This window comes from Oncorhynchus clarkii, chromosome 18 (assembly GCF_045791955.1).
Source record: "Oncorhynchus clarkii lewisi isolate Uvic-CL-2024 chromosome 18, UVic_Ocla_1.0, whole genome shotgun sequence".
NCBI classification, from domain to species: Eukaryota; Metazoa; Chordata; class Actinopteri; order Salmoniformes; family Salmonidae; genus Oncorhynchus; species Oncorhynchus clarkii.
Window position 1 is genome coordinate 18740481 of NC_092164.1, and position 17365 is coordinate 18757845.

The 17365-nt window shown below is 42.5% G+C and overlaps 2 protein-coding genes across 6 annotated transcripts; both read left to right on the forward strand.

Moving 5' to 3' along the window:
• Positions 1 to 1133: 1133 nt before the first annotated feature.
• On the forward strand, positions 1134 to 6632 carry LOC139373151 (protein O-glucosyltransferase 1). Its single transcript, XM_071113300.1, has 10 exons — positions 1134 to 1266; positions 2274 to 2370; positions 2516 to 2659; positions 2887 to 3022; positions 3201 to 3322; positions 3421 to 3580; positions 3711 to 3769; positions 4219 to 4386; positions 4531 to 4587; positions 4735 to 6632. Exons 1-10 carry the CDS (start codon positions 1191 to 1193, stop codon positions 4889 to 4891), a joined length of 1176 nt encoding a protein of 391 aa, XP_070969401.1. The 5' UTR covers positions 1134 to 1190; the 3' UTR covers positions 4892 to 6632.
• Positions 6633 to 6652: 20 nt separating this feature from the next.
• On the forward strand, positions 6653 to 16856 carry LOC139373152 (complex I assembly factor TIMMDC1, mitochondrial-like). Of its 5 annotated transcripts, none has more exons than XR_011627538.1 (9): positions 6653 to 6755; positions 7424 to 7721; positions 7984 to 8149; positions 9899 to 9987; positions 10229 to 10296; positions 12173 to 12251; positions 13435 to 13545; positions 13634 to 13842; positions 14817 to 14953. XR_011627538.1 is itself a non-coding variant. In XM_071113301.1 (8 exons), the coding sequence occupies exons 1-8, from the start codon at positions 6653 to 6655 to the stop codon at positions 13782 to 13784; spliced, it is 1065 nt and encodes a 354-aa protein (XP_070969402.1). In that variant the 3' UTR covers positions 13785 to 14058. The 5 variants fall into 5 exon arrangements, 3 of the variants coding, with proteins under 3 accessions (XP_070969402.1, XP_070969404.1, XP_070969403.1); XR_011627539.1 differs by having other exon boundaries at positions 6727 to 6795; positions 14817 to 16856; XM_071113301.1 differs by lacking the exon at positions 14817 to 14953 and having other exon boundaries at positions 13634 to 14058.
• The last annotated feature ends 509 nt before the right edge of the window (positions 16857 to 17365 follow it).

Here is a 17365-nt window from a genome sequence, read left to right on the forward strand (position 1 = left end):
GGCCAAAATAACACTTACAATGCCATTGAAGACACGAGAGAAAAGTTTACAAATGTAATATGTCTGTGTCCTATATTTGTCAGGGGGACTAACAGCATTGACCGAGGGTGTGTACATAACTGTGACTGAATGCGTTTTGTGTTTGATCAAATTCAAATCTAATGAGCAGCAGATTGAGGCCTCTTTACATTGAAACAAAAAGACGCAATGTACAGAACCAACCTGGATTCAGAGCTACATGTAACATAGTAAAAATAAATCAGTTTTTCTACCATGTAGTATGTATGATATGTTCCATTTCTTATGGTATGGACATCCACAAATTAATACATCATCCATTTCATATGATATGTTCCGAATTGCAGTTCATACAATATGTTAAGAATGTGCAAAACGTATGACATGTTACGAATCCCAATTTGTTGTGGCTAACGTAAGCTAGGTGGCTAATGCTAATGTTAGCTATGTGGCTAACGTTAGCTAGGCTAGGGGTTAGGGTTAGGCATTAAGGTTAGGAGTTAAGGTTAGGAGTTAGGGTTAGGAGTTAGGTTAAAGGGTTACAGTTAGTAAGTATTTGCAAAGTTGCTAATTAGCTAAAATGCTAAAGTTATCCGTGATGAGATTAGGCAAACTTAGAATTTAACAACCAGGAAATGGAGGAGCGATTTCTGCATAGTGCTTCTTTAAAGATGCACTATGCAGAAATCGCTCTGCCATCACTTGGTTGCTAAAATTAGAATTGTTTGCCTAATTTCAGTTTATGTAACAAAAGTCATTGTGTAGAGAATCATTGTACCATCTAAATCGTTGTGAAATATATGTTCCATAACCAAAAATATTGTATTTTCAGCTGTTTGAAACTGGTGTACAAAACCGAAAGTAAAAGATGCAAAAACTAAACAAAAAATTTGGTCAGGTCTCCCAAGAAATTACATATTGTAGCTTTAAGTAACCTGTTTTATGTAACTATACCAAACATAACATATCATACTAATTTGGGGGTCTCGGATTTAGGTTTACTATGTTACATCTCGTCTATCAGACCAGGCTGACAGAACACACACAAAATGCTCAAACGGTCCCAATATTACGGTAAAGATACGTCAATACCTGTAATTACGGTAAGGGTTTTCAGACCAAACTAGAGGCTGACCAAGCATCAGTCATCGCTAACTGTCTAAGCGAAGAAAATGAAGCTGCCGTGGCTCTTGATCCCTCTTCTAATTTTACAGTTTTGTGGAGTTGATTTCAGCGTAGCCGGATCAGGTAACAATAAAGATATGGAATATGTAAATTTTTGCAGGTCTGTGCTGGACAAATTGCATGACCGAATTATTCTCAGGAGTTTCCATTCATCCTAGCTAGCTAGCCCAGTTAACGTTAGCTAACAAACTAAGTTAGCTTGCAAGTAGAACCAACTGGTTGCATGCGAAATAATATATATATTTTTTTTTTGGGGGGGGGGGGGGGCAGAAATCTTAATAGAATATTGGATACAGAGTTTTCTCAAGGCACCCCTTTAAAGAATTAATTTTATTTAACTGTGTGGCTCAAGTTGTTACTTTAGTTAAGGTTAGTTAATGTAATGCAACAGGTCTGTCAGAGTTGTAGTAACGTTAGGGTCGGATTATCTGACATTTAACCTTTCCAAGCCTGGTCTCATAGACTAGATGTAACATAGTAAATGTAAATCTGACATACTAAATTAGTAAAATACAGTATGTTACGTTTGGTATAGTTACATAAGACAGAAGGTCACTTACAGTAAAAAGGAAAGGAGTGTGGTAGTTGCGTGTTCGAATCTATTCATGGTCAATTTTAGCTAATTGGTAACTTTGCAACTACTTTTTAGCTACTTTGTAACTACTTAAAATGTTAGCTGACGCTAACTCTTAACCGTAACTCTAACCGCTAGCTGAAGTTAACCACCTAGCTAATGTTAGCTACCTAGGTAATGTTAGCAACAACTAATTGGAATACGTAACATATCATATGAATTGCAATTCGTAACATTCGTAACATATCATACGAAATGGAGTGTCTCAGATTTATGTACAGAAAAATAGTAAATGTTCTGAGACCAGGTTTCCTTTCCTGACCTCAGTCTCTTCTAAATACTAGTGTGCAGCTTGCTTATCCCATATGTACAACCCAATGCAGTGTAAGTATCCTTTGCCACGGGCTTTCAGTGTGTAAGCAATCATGCACACTGATCTGTATTTCAGTAGTCCAGGAAGTGCATGCTCTTTGCCTAACAAGCTCTGTTTTATTAGGTAATGGTGGCAGGTGGCAGATATACCTTGAAAAGATCACCAAAGCCACGCAACTTTACAAGCCTTGCAGCCCATACAACTGCAGTTGCCATCTCAGGTAATACATGCAAGAGAACCGATGTTGCTCCCTATGAGAACAGTATTGCTATACAAAAGGGTTTCAGCTTTTTTAACAAAAAGCCATTGGTTGCCTTTTTAGAGCAGACCCTTCATTCTCTCTCCATTGTCCTCAATCCATCCAGTGTCTTGAATGATGACCTACGACCCTTCAGAGAGGGAGTGTCTGAGGAGCTCATGGCGGACACGCTTCGTCGTGGTGTGGGCACCCATTACCAAATCATTAATGGTAAACTGTATCGGGAACAGAACTGTATGTTCCCAGCCAGGTGAGGAAACAAAACATTACAATTAGTCTGTGAAACACATCTGAGTTTGTGTGTGCAAGTGTTTCTCATCAAGCTTAGAAATCAGACCCTGGTTTTGTATGATAAATGTGGTCCATTAATTAGTGGTCGATCATTTAGTAACATTTATTATCTTTAGGCCTATATCAGTAGCGAGCTAGTTAATATGATAGTCATGTCTCAGCTGTCTGTCTCTCTGATTGGTTTAGGTGTAGTGGGGTGGAGCACTTCATCCTGCAGGTGATTGACAAGTTGCCAGACGTGGAGATGGTGGTGAACGTGCGGGACTACCCTCAGGTGCCAGGCTGGGTGCAGCCTATCCTGCCTGTCCTGTCTTTCAGTAAGGTCAGCTCTGCAACCATGCATGTCCTCATCACACGCACACAAAAGTGTTGCTTGTTTATGTTATTTAGACATGTTTTTACTTTTGTAAATGTATACATATTTGTTGGAAGTAGTGAAAGAGAGTTGTCCAATGTGATGGCATTTGTGTGTGTAAAATGAAAGTGTTGTGTGCATTTAGACTGCTGACTACCAGGACATCATGTATCCTGCCTGGACGTTTTGGGAGGGGGGCCCGGCGGTATGGCCCATATATCCCACTGGACTAGGACGATGGGACCTCATGAGGGATGACCTTAAAAAGTAGGTTTGACCTCCTTGTGGTGAAAGGAAACATTTGTATTTTATTTATACTACCAGATCATTTTCCATGTTATTCACAAACACTCTGTTTGTGTTAGATCGGCAGCACAGTGGCCCTGGAAGAGGAAAGAGTCCAGAGGATTCTTCAGAGGATCCAGGACGAGTCCTGAGAGGGACCCCCTTGTCCTTCTGTCCAGAGAGGCTCCAGACCTGGTGGATGCTGAGTACACAAAGAACCAGGCCTGGAAGTCTGAGAAGGTCCGTCTGGAACTACCAATGCAAATGTCTGTGTGACAGTGGCTTGAATGCCTTGAGAGCAGTGCTATGTTTTTCAACCGCAATATCAACAACTGTTCAATAGCCTCTTCTTTTTTTATTTTTTTATTAGGACACACTAGGGAGACCACCAGCTCAGGAGATTCCCCTGGTGGAGCACTGTCAATACAAGTAAGAACAAGATATTATGGTGGAATTGCATTGCGCTTGGTTTTGTGTTTACAATGAATGTTTTACATCAAGTGCATAGATGTGGCTTCACTCTGACACTTTCCAGGTCAGCCTGGATAAAATTAGACTAATTTAACAAATGTTTTTAGCTTCAGAGATTTTTAGATTGACTGAGAGAACATGGACCTTGTTTTCATGAGTTGAGAGGGAAACTTCCATTACCTGTTTCAAAGGTCTGTTAATTAACCCTGGTTATTTATTTTTAAACCTTCAGCTATGGAATAAAACACTACAGGTGTGCATTGTCAGCATCAGTTACGTTTGCAGGGCTCCAAATCATAAACTCACCACCAGACTACCAAGGATAGGGTAACTTTTTCCTTACCCTGTACACACAGTGTGATTTCCACCACAATTCCTACCTCATCATCTGACCTCTAACCCCTCAGGTACCTGTTCAACTTCCGGGGCGTGGCGGCCAGCTTCCGCCTCAAGCACCTGTTCCTGTGTGGCTCTCTGGTCTTCCATGTAGGGGAGGAGTGGCTGGAGTTCTTCTATCCCCAGCTGCTGCCCTGGGTACACTACATCCCTGTCAAACAGGACCTCTCTGACCTCAGGTGACCTGTCTGGCTTGGCTGTGTATCATAACTGTTCAACTGTTAACCTGCTCCATGGGTAGTAAAGTGGAATATGTGGTTTGTCTAATGTCTGAATGTTCTCTGTTATATCTATAGTGATGTCCCCCTTTTCTGTCTTTCCAGGGAACTGCTACAGTTTGTGAAAGAAAACGATGACATCGCTCAAGAGATTGCCGTTAGGTAACAAGCTGGGTTGTGAACTAGAAAAAATGGCTTTAGACTGGTTACATTACCTGTCTGCTTTTTCACAGCTTGTACAGTGTCATGCTAAATAATCAGACTATTGATATTGTTGACTTATGTTAGTTGACCAACCTCTGCCTCCAGGGGTCAGCGGTTCATCCTGGACCACCTGAGGATGGAGGATGTGTCGTGTTACTGGGAGAGACTCCTCACTGAGTTTGGTGGGCTGCTCAAGTACAAACTCCAGAGGAAGACTAACTACAATCAGGTCATCCACAAGCATGGGAGGACAGAACTGTGACCGAGCCGTGGGGGGGGGGGGGGGGTGTGTGTCACTGTATGGACTATATGAAGGCAGCTCCAGTCAATAGATAGCGGCAGATCACACTGCTAATTAATGTCCCTAATGCTGGTCTTAGAATTAGGAATTGCTGGTCTTCACATTTATGCTGTGGTCTCCCCATAGATTCTTCATAGGGTTAGATGTAATGGAGTACCCTTTTAAAGTATTGTGTTATAGAAGATTTAGGAGCTGAAAAATGCTATAAGAAGAAAGCAGCTATTTGGGATTGAAATTACCATTGGGAATAGCACACAGAAAGAGTAGGATACTGTATATGTTGGTTCTATCACACGGTTTACAGTTTGTATTTAGCAGACCTGGGTTCAAATACTGTTTAGGGTATTATAATTACTTTAAAATATATGTGGAAGTAATTATTTAGATATTTTTTAATTTGAAAAGACAAGTATTAGAATGTATTTGGAAATACACTTGGAAAGTATTTGAAAATACTCAAATACACTCCAGCATTTAGCCCAGGCATTCAATTTTTTGATGTTGAAATTAGTATTTGAAAGGGAAAGGGGATATATAGTCAGTTGTACAACTGAATGCATTCAACTGAAATGTGTTTAATGCATTTAACCCAACCCCTCTGAAAATACAGTACTTTCAAATAATTCCAATAAAAGTAGTTGATTCGGGCCACATTTTTTGAAAATACTTTACTTTCTCTGTATTTACGTAACAAATGATCAAATACACATGTATTTGAACCCAGGCCTGGTATTTAGTCTTTCCATGCTCAAAATATCAGCGACTTTATGCCTCGAAAGGAACTTAGGGTAGAGGATTTATAAAGCGCTTGATAGCGTTTGCTATTAGGCGAAATCAGTTACCTCACCCCACACTGAAATTGTGTGAAAAATCAATGAATTTGGTTGATTCTGGGAAATTACACCTAAAAGGCCATTTTCCATCTGCTTTCCCTTACTGCCCTCTAGTGTGTGACAGAAGCCCTGTATGCTGCTCAGGAGTTGAAACTTACATCTTCCATTTTATAGCCAGTGGTCCATTCAACTACAAACACAACCAAAACACTCCTCACCTCAGAGTGTTGCCTCTGTTTAAGAAGAACAATACACTACCATTGCCATATACTGTAGAGATACGATGTAGCTTGAAACACTCCATATTAAGCATTAAATAACTACACTCAACACCAAGTGCCAATAGAACGTGATTCATTAATGTAGAATGACATGTCAAACCCACTGTCACTACACTACTTTACTTGGACCTGCCTTGGAAAAGATGAGTATGAGCCACAATGGTACTGAAATGTTGAATATGTTCAAGTATTCCCATTGTAGAATGTATGTGTTAGTTCTCTGATTCTACAGCTGTGGTATACATGTATGTATGGTACTTTGCACTGTGTATTGTCTTGACCAAAGAGTACGAGGTGCAATGCCAAACTATGTTCAGCTTGTGTTCAAAACATATGATGTGATCTTCATGCTTAGTCAGAGTATTGTATGCACAGAGATTGTACTACCATGGGCAGGTTGATTCACCTGCAGAATTGGTGGAATAGTTTTGGTTTATCTGTTGGGCTTTAATTATTAGTAATTGATGCTATTTTTTTGGCTTGAAACACTGACTATGATATGATGCAATAACAGCCTTTTGTCAATGTTTTGTTTCCTTACATTTTACATTTTTATATCGAATGTATCATTTTAAACTCCGTAATAAATTCACAATGGTCTCCAATGAATGTGTATGTTTGGTCCTCCACCTGAAGGGGGTGCTCTCCAACCAAATAGGTTCAATTTACTAGCTAGCAGTTCAGGGGTGTACCGGTGGAAATCAGAAGCAGGTAGGAAAGACAAACTACAAGGACATTTCAGAATAAATTGGTAAATACTCAGTAAACAACTTAACCGTTCAAACGTAGTCTGCGATATACCTATGCTTAGCTACGTTATACAAATAATAGGCTGTGCTTCAGAAAGCACGGAACTGCTGAATAAGTTCGCATTCACAGCTAACGTTACCTAGCATGATGAATCCCCTTAGCTCTTTGCGTCTTCGCATGGAACAAGATGCTTTGAGAACGTGAAGTTATGGTAAAGACATGCACCGTCTTTGGTAACCGTGTCACCTCACCTGCTCCACTAGAATGCAAACGTAACATATCTATTGTCGTTCAGTCTGCTTCATACGATAGCTACGTAAGTGGTCATCTTTACCTTGGGTGTTGTTGACCTATTTGTCATAACAGCTGATTGTAGCCAGCCTGATAATTTCCAGCCGGTGTAGACCGTGTTTATCAATGTTCCAGCAATGTTAAAGTTAATGTACAGTAGGTATTCTATTGTACACACTAATGACTATGTAATGTCAGATGCGGTATTAAAACAGCTGTTGCACTGTTTGTGTTTTGTCCATTTTCTCTCGATTCCTCTGCCCAAGGGGCATTTATTTAGCAGAAGGATTAGCTGTAACATAAGTGTAACATCCTAGCTCCTGGCCATGTGTTCTCAGATCCAGCTCCCATTGCTGGTGAAGCGTTCATGATGCATCCTCCTGAACGGCCTAGTGCGTCCCCAGCCCCATGTCAGCAGGCAGCCTCTGCCCCCCAGGGCACCCTCTGCACCAGACCACTGGGGGGTCTCCTCCAGCTAGCCATGCCCTCCCTGGGCCGCCTCCTCCCCAGGGTCCATGCAGCTGACAGTGTGGCGCCTGCCCCGGTACACATCCCCTCCCCCCTGCCCAGCCTCGTGGGCAAGCCAGAGTTCCCAGACTCTGGATGGGACCGCATCAAGGATCTCTTCGACAGGGAGTAAGTTATGACCATGACACCTCTCTTCTATTGTCTGTGGCTTAGCTGAGTAAACCCATCACCATCGGGGAGCGCTCCCCATTGCCTACCTGTGCAGCAGATGAGTTTTCTAGCCTGCACCTAGTTTAGAAGGTTCCAGTTATTTTAGAAGGTTCCAGACTTCTAGTGTAGCATTGCCATCACTTGCCTTACAGGGCTTCATACATTGTCTGCTCTGTTTGATTTTAAAGCTTGTTTATACACCCCTTCCCTGTGCTCCCAGTGAAATGCAGAAGTATCCTGAGGAGCTCTCCAGCGTGGTGAAGAGTACCTTAGCTGCCGCCTTGGCCGGCATGATCTACGGAGGGCTGCCCGCCGCCCGGCACGCCAGGGAGAGGTACATCCAGCTCCACCAGGCTGAGATATACCACAGCCGGGTGGAAGCTGTGGTGAGTGTCTGTGGTTGTGAATTAACAGCAGGCCATTACATACAGTGGGGAGAACAAGTATTTGATAACCTGCAAAATCGGCAGTGTTTCCTTACAAAGCATATAGAGGTCTGTAATTTTTATCATAGGTACACTTCAACTGTGAGAGACGGAATCTAAAACAAATATCCAGAAAATCACGTTGTATGATTTTTAAGTAATTAATTTGCATTTTATTGCATGACATAAGTATTTGATACATCAGAAAAGCAGAACTTAATATTTGGTACAGAAACCTTTGTTTGCAATTACAGAGATCACACGTTTCCTGTAGTTCTTGACCAGGTTTGCACACACTGCAGCAGGGATTTTGGCCCACTCTTCCATACAGACCTTCTCCAGATCCTTCAGGTTTCGGGGCTGTCGCTGGGCGATACGGACTTTCAGCTCCCTCCAAAGATTTTCTATTGGGTTCAGGTCTGGAGACAGGCTAGGCCATTCCAGGACCTTGAGATGCTTCTTACGGAGCCACTCCTTAGTTGCCCTGGCTGTGTGTTTCGGGTTGTTGTCATGCTGGAAGACCCAGCCACGACCCATCTTCAATGCCCTTACTGAGGGAAGGAGGTTGTTGGCCAAGATCTCGCGATACATGGCCCCATCCATCCTCCCCTCAATACGGTGCAGTCGTCCTGTCCCCTTTGCAGAGAATGATGTTTCCACCTCCATGCTTCACGGTTGGGATGGTGTTCTTGGGGTTGTACTCATCCTTCTTCTTCCTCCTAACACGGCGAGTGGAGTTTAGACCAAACAGCTCTATTTTTGTCTCATCAGACCACATGATCTTCTCCCATTCCTCCTCTGGATCATCCAGATGGTCATTGGCAAACTTCAGTCGAGCCTGGACATGCGCTGGCTTGAGCAGGGGGACCTTGCGTGCGCTGCAGGATTTTAATCCATGACGGCATAGTGTGTTACTAATGGTTTTCTCTGAGACTGTGGTCCCAGCTCTCTTCAGGTCATTGTCCAGGTCCTGCCGTGTAGTTCTGGGCTGATCCCTCACCTTCCTCATGATCATTGATGCCCCACGAGGTGAGATCTTGCATGGAGCTCCAGACCGAGGGTGATTGACCGTCATCTTGAACTTCTTCCATTTTCTAATAATTGTGCCAACAGTTGTTGCCTTCTCATCAAGCTGCTTGCCTATTGTCCTGTAGCCCATCCCAGCCTTGTGCAGGTCTACAATTTTATTCCTGATGTCCTTACACATCTCTCTGGTCTTGGCCATTGTGGAGAGGTTGGAGTCTGTTTGATTGAGTATGTGGACAGGTGTCTTTTATACAGGTAACGAGTTCAAACAGGTGCAGTTAATACAGGTAATGAGTGAAGAAAAACTAACAGGTCTGTGAGAGCTGGAATTCTTACTGGTTGGTAGGTGATCAAATACTTATGTCATGCAATAAAATGCAAATTAATTACTTAAAAATCATACAATGTGATTTTCTGGATTTTTGTTTTAGATTCCGTCTCTCACAGTTGAAGTGTACCTATAATAAAAATTACAGACCTCTATATGCTTTGTAAGTAGGAAAACCTGCAAAATCGGCAGTGTATCAAATACTTGTTCTCCCCACTGTACATGCAATACGATGTCAGTGCTTTTGTATACATTTTCCCAAGTGAGGCAAAAGCACATTGTCTGTCTGTCAATTAAAAAAAAAAAAGATTGTCTTGTGTTGATGGAGGCTTTGTGTTGTCGTTGTTCTCCCCCAGCGTTCTGCCCATAACGCAGCCATCCGGGGCTTTGTGAGGTATGGCTGGAGGTGGAGCTGGAGAGTGGCAGCCTTCGTCACATTATTCAAGTAAACAATGTCTACATGACTATTCAGTATGGGACTCTTTCCTCTGTGGCCACTATATTAGTTTGTTCTCCTGTGTTGAGTAACATTAGTTGATTACCTCTCTCTCTGTGTGTGTGTGTGTGTGTGTGTGTGTGTGTGTGTGTGTGTGTGTGTGTGTGTGTGTGTGTGTGTGTGTGTGTGTGTGTGTGTGTGTGTGTGTGTGTGTGTGTGTGTGTGTGTGTGTGTGTGTGTGTTCTGTCAGCACTGTGAGCACAGGCCTGTCTGTGTACAGAGATAAGTATACCCTCAGCCACTACGCAGCAGCAGGAGGTGAGTTACTTCAACACCCAAATGGAGAGGATACCTCAATGTATTATACACACCCACACTTATACAAACTACTTCACAGTAATAATTTGTAAGACATATACAGTGCCTAAGGAAAGTATTCAGACCCCTTGACTTTTTCCACATTTTAAGTTATAGCCTTATTCTAAAGAGTATTACTTTTTTTTTCTTCTACACACAATAACCCATAATGACAAAGCGAAAACAGAAATATCACATTTACATAAGTATTCAGACCCTTTACTCAGTACTTTGTTGAAGCACTTTTGGCAGTAATTATAGCCTTGAGTCTTCTTGGGTATGATGCTACAAACTTGGCACACCTGTATTTGGGGAGTTTCTCCCATTTTTCTCTGCAGATCCTCTCAAGCTCTGTCAGGTTGGATGGGGAGCATCACTGCACAGCTATTTTCAGGTCTCTCCAGAGATGTTTGATCGGGTTCAAGTCCAGGCCACTCGGACATTCAGAGACTTGTCCCAAAGCCACACCTGCGTTGTCTTGGCTGTGTGCTTAGGGATGTTGTCCTGTTGGAAGTTGAACTTTGTTGTCTTGTTGGAAGTTGAACCTTTGCCCCAGTCTGAGGTCCTGAGCGTTCTGGAGCAGGGTTTCATCAAGGATCTCTCTGTACTTTGCTCCATTCATCTTTGCCTCGATCCTGACTTGTCTCCCAGTCCCTGCCGCTCATCTTGGAGCTCTACGGACAATTTTTTTTGACCTCATGGCTTGGTTTTTGCAAGGTCAACTGTGGGACCTTATATAGACAGGTGTGTGCCTTTCCAAATCACAATCCTGTCTCTGAGCTCTACGGAATTAAAATTGATTGAATAGATTTTTTTTGTCCCCATTTTAGAAATTTCAGCTAATTTGTTGAAAATGAAAAACATCTAATTTACATACATATTCACACCTCGTTGCTATGACACTTCAAATTGAGCTCAGGTGCATCCAATTTCCTTTGATCATCCTTGAGATGTTATTACATCTGTGGCCAATTCAATTGTTTGGACATGATTTAGAAAGAAACACACCTGTCTATATAAGGTCCCACAGTTGACCGTGCTTGTCAGAGCAGAATCTATACCATGAAGTCCAAGGAACTGTCTGTAGATCTCCGTTATGTCTGGAGAAAACCAGGCACAGCTCATCACCCATCTAACACCATCCCTACCGTGAAGCATGGTAGTGGCAGCATCATGCTATGGGAATGCTTTTCAGCAGCAGGGACTTGGGAGACTGGTAAGGCTAGAGGGAACAATGAATGGAGACATACATGCAAATTCTGCTTCAATGCAAACAACCTTAGACTGGGGTAAAGATTTACGTTCCAACAGGACAATGACCCCAAGCATACAGCCAAAGCAATGCTGGAATGGCTTCAGAACAAGACTGAAAGTCCTTGAGTGGCCCAGACTTGAATCCCATTGAAAATCGGTGGAAATACACCACCACTCCCCATCTCACTTAGCTTGAAAACATCTGCAAGGAAGAATGGGAGAAAATTCCCAAATTCAGATGTACAAAGCTGATACAGACATACCCAACGCGACTCATAGCTGTAATCGCCACCAATGGTGCTTCTACAAAGTATTGGCTCAAGGGTGTAAATACTTATGTAAATGAGTCATTTCTGTATTTAATTTTGAATAAATTTGCTAATTTCTAAAAACATGTTTTCACTTTGTCATTATGGGGCATTGTGTGTAGATGGGTGAGAGATTTTATTTTATTTGGAATTCAGGCTGTAACACAACAAAATGTAGAATAAGTCAAGGGGTATGGATACTTTCTGAAGGCACAGTAAGTGTGATTATTGTAAATGTGTGTGTATGACATTCCTGCCTGTGTGGGTTTGAGCAGCTGTGACAGGAGGCCTATTCAGGCTGAACCTGGGTCTCGGGGGACTGGTGGCAGGCACGGCCATAGGAGCAACCATGGGGTGAGATATGAGGGTTTTAAGTGGCAAAATAATGGGCTAGTTTTGAACAAAGTGGTTACCTGGACTAATAGTGTTGACAGTGGAGAAGAGGTATGAGGAGTAGTTTGAGGGAGCCAGATAGTCCGGGCTTGCCCTGCAGTATGGTACAATATGAACTATGAAGCCTGAAGGATGTCAGAAGCAAGTCTCTGGCTGCCAGCTGCGCCCCCTCCCTGCAACCCCTCTGCTTCCCAGCTGCACCCTTTCCTCCTCTCCCAACCCTCCAGCCCCCCTCCCTCCCCCTAGCCTTGCGCTGGGTGCCAGAGGGACTCATGTGTGTTGCAGAGGGCTGTGTTTTGGGCAGTAGAGCAGGGACAGAGGCCAAGGCAGCAGCTGCCCATCTATTTTTACCACCCCATTGTTACGCCATCTTTTCATCTCCATCCAGCTCCCTCTATCGCTGCTGCACTAGTCCCTTCTGTCCTCTCCTCTTCACCTGTCTTCTCCCTCCTTTTCCTCTCCTGTCTCTTCCCCCTTCCATGTCTGTCACATATTCTTTGATTTGTATGTATATCTAATGTGTCAGTGAAGGTTTTTAGAGTAGTAATGGACTGGGTGTATGTGATCCAACATTCAAGCCATGTTGCTGTGTCTCCAGAGCGAAGCAGAGCGCTGTCTATGTCTGCCTCAGTGCCCAGCCACCTGGACCGTGTGTTTGATGTGTGCAAACAGCCCCGGGTGCACCCACAGCCTCAGCCAGGTGCAGGGGAGTGGGGAGGGAGAAATGAAAGCAAGCAGCTAATCAGATAACACATCACGCTCCAAATGTCTGCCCCTACCTCCCTCATAGTCCTGACACATGGACGAGGTGATAGGGGCGGGCCGGGTTACTAAGTGAGTGACAGCCACCACAGCTCTTCATGCTAAGCTATGTTTAGGGGGGTTGGAATGAGAGCTGTAGTCGATAACGGGAACCTGGATAGATGAAACCCTGATTGATACTCAGGAGTGAAACAATTAAATGCTCAGAGAGGCAGCAACATGGCGTCCAGCTCTGAAGTTGGCCAAACTCTCTGTATTGTATAACAGTCTGAGGGTTACTGAGAGTATGTGACGGCCACAGTGACATAATTTAATGTGACGCAGAACATTGACATGTTGGAATGAAGGTGATGTCAGCTCGGCTCATGTCATCTCTTGTCAGGGTGCCGGCAGGAGCTCTGATCATCGCCATGCAGGGATTGGCGGGAGAAACGGTCCGGGAGAGGAGGAGGAGGGAGCGCAGAGAGCTGTATGAACTAAAACTGGCAGAATGGTACATTACATGGGCATCAAAACACACACACACACATTTTTTGTTTTTTTACTCCTAGTATTCACTCACTTTTTCCTACACCCTCAAGGAGTGCCCGTTTGCAGTTGACGGATGACCTGATTGGTGATTTGAGCAGCAGTGGGCGGATCCAGGATGTAGACCAGGACATACAGAAGATCCAGGAGCTGCTCAGTTTACCACGGAACGAGGGCGTGGCCCAGGACTCTGACAGCCATTGACAGCAGATGAAATACTCTAACTGATACCAATCATAGCCATCCTCACAGACAGACAATGGTGGGTGAGACTTTCCTCACCTCTGAGGACATACTGTTTTCTTTTGATGTCGACTACTCTATTCTATGTTCTGTTGAATACAAAAGAGGACCTACTTATTTGCTCAAATATGTATTGATGCTGAATTATGATTTATACTGTAAATGTGATTACTTTGTCTGGAACTTTGAAATGATTTCCAACGTATTTAATATAAATGGCAATAATGACACAGTATCTTCAAGTCTGAAATTCACTGAATTAATCATGACGTGTGCAAAGTACATGAGGCTGAGAGCCAGTGGGTTTGAAGAACTCTGAGGAAAAGCACTACATTCTAGTCATTTAGCAGACGCTCTTATCCAGAGCAACTTACAGGAGCAATTAGGGTTGTGTCTTGCTCAAGCGCACATCAGATTTTTCACTTAGTCAACTCGGGATTCAAACCAGCGACCTTTCGGTTACTGTCCCAACGCTCTGATCCGCTAGGCTGCCTGCTGCCCAGTGTGTAGGTTAAGACACAGTCACATTGCCATTATGTTCAGATAATTGATCAAGCACCCGACTGCTAGGCAATTCCATAGTAATGATGCTGAGACTTAGATTTTTCACTTTAAAATGTATGCCAAACAAAAAACAATGATTGTAAAGTTAAACAAACCATAAAACTCTATGCACAAGGACAACTTTTAACAATTTCCATTGAACATTTTACAAAAACATTTCTTTGAAGAACAGTGCAAATGCAAAGTTTGGTAACAGAAGGACAGTTTATGCTGTTTGTGCCATCCTTCTGTTACCAAACTTTGCATCTGCACTGTTCAAGTAAATGCATTTTTGCAAAAAATGTAAACATTTATAATTGGAAAATCGGAGTCTCAGCATTCTGTTACCATGGAATTGACCTGCTTTATTCTTTCTTAATGACAGTGGGGCGTGTGTCTATAAACATGAAAATTGAATTACAATCTGTGTGTTTCCATGTCTGTCTTTAGGCCCCTGGGCTTGTCAGCAGCAACTAGGTCAAACATAGCCTCTGCCCCTGCTGTAAACAAGATGTGGCACAGTAACAGCTGGGGCTCGGAACGCGACTCAGATTGACAACAAATAGCCAGGAGATTGGAAAGAGAGACAAGTCGTTAGTTAACAACACAGCTAACATTCTAATTCTACTTTAAAGGTTTGGTCAGTGACGATCGGTGACAGCCATGTGGTTTAGTGTGTCATTAAGTTATGATTGTGTAATTCAATTCAGTAATCATCTGAATGAATTACATTTCATGTCCTATTAGAGAGAGTCTGCTCAGATCAACAAGTGACGTATGCGTTATTATGCAAATTAGTTTTTGTTGAAATGTAATGCAATAGTGTCCCCTTTTGTTCCAGGGAGATATTACTAAATAAATGCATTCCTCTTCACCTCCCAGCTGAAGGCTAGCCTACAGTTAAAATGTAAATCATTTGATTAGAATGGCATTAGGAATGTATGGAATTTATTTTCAGGGCACTGGGCGGCATGTTTTAGACAAAACAATGACAGGCTTTTAAAACATACAGTTGAAGTCAGAAGTTTACATACATTTAGGTTGGAGTCATTAAAACTTTTTTAAACCACTCCACAAATTTCTTGTCAACATACTATAGTTTTGGCAAGTCGGTTAGGACATCTACTTTGACAAGTAATTTTTCCAACAATTGTTTACAGAGAGATTATTTAACTTAAAATTCACTGTATCACAATTCCAGTGGGTCAAAAGTTTACATACACTAAGTTGACTGCCTTTAAACAGCTTGGAAAATTCCAGAAAATTATGTCATTGCTTTAGAAGCTTCTGATAGGATAATTGACATAATTTCAATAAATTGGAGGTGTACCTGTGGATGAATTTCAAGGCCTACCTTCAAACTCAGTGCCTCTTTGCTTGACATCATGGGAAAATGAAAAGAAATCAGCCAAGACCTCAGAAAAACAATTGTAGACCTCCACAAGTCTGGTTCATCCTTGGGAGAAATTTCCAAACGCCTGAAGGTACCATGTTCATCTGTACAAACAATAGTACTCAAGTTTAAACACCATGGGACCACGCAGCCGTCATACCGCTCAGGAAGAAGACGTGTTCTGTTTCCTAGATATGAACGTACTTTGGTGCTAAAAGTGCAAATCAATCCCAGAACAACAGCAAAGGACCGTGTAAAGATGCTGAGGGAAACGGGTACAAAAGTATCTATATCCACAGTAAAACGAGACCTACTTACTTTTTTGGAGAAATGTCCTCTGGTCTGATGAAACAAAAATAGACCATAATGACCATCGTTATGTTTGGAGGAAAAAGGGGGAGGCTTGCAAGCCAAAGAACACCATCCCAACCGTGAAGCTGCTTTACTGCAGGAGGGACTGGTGCACTTCACAAAATAGATGGCATCATGAGGTAGGAAAATTGTGGATATATTGAAGCAACATCTCAAGACATCAGTTAAGAAGTTAAAGCTTGGTCGCAAATTGACAATGACACCAAGCATACTTCAAAAGTTGTGGCAAAATGGCTTAAGAACAACAACGTCAAGATATTAGAGTGGCCATCACAAAGCCCTGACTTCAATCCTATAGACAATTTGTGGGCAGAACTGAAAAAGCATGTGGAGCAAGGAGCCCTACAAACCTGACTCAGTTACACCAGCTCTGTCAGGAGGAATGGGACAAAATTCACCCAACTTATTATGGGAAGCTTGTGAAATATCAGCAATTGTGAGAAACTAAGTTTAAATGTATTTGGCTAAAGTGTATGTAAACTTCCGACTTCAACTGTATTTTACTGCTGCAAAATATTTTGCTGCTATACATTGCATAGATAGTATAACATCTCTACGCCTACAGTGTGTATGTAAAGCTGTCAAAGCTAATGGGATTTCCGTATAGGGCAGGCCCGCTGCACCCGAAATAACATTAGAAAGGTAGGTGTCTTTTGAAAAGCAACCTCAAGAGGTTACGTGAGAAATGCAAATGAAAACCGACCAATTTGGTGCAGTTGACAACCTCACCACCACTGTCAGTTACTTGTCTCACTGGATCAGTGTTGACCTCACCATGTGTCCGCTAACAACGTTGGGTTACGGATGTAGCCTTGGTTCTCTGAGTAGTCTCTGAGTAGTCTGGCGAACGATTTATGGGAACTTCTTCTCGCGATGTGATTGAGATGCTTAATATCAAAGATGTTTAAGTGATAATGCCGGCTTCGGGGACATTATCACTTGTATACAAGTGGTTACTAACATATTCAAATAATGATCGACATTTAAATTAAAAACGTCAATTTATTCGTACTATTTCATCCTTCCACAAGATATAGTCCCAACACAAATCTAGGATTGCTAGAGACGCGACCCAGTCGTTCGTTCTTTTTGTTCTGTATGTATAGACGCAACCCAGTCGTTTGTTCTAAATGGTCCATTGCCATACTGACTCCCTTGCTCGCTAGCTAGCCGATTACGGCTAGTTCACAGTCACGTCAAAAAGTGTAGTCAGAATAACAGCAGTACAAGTAGC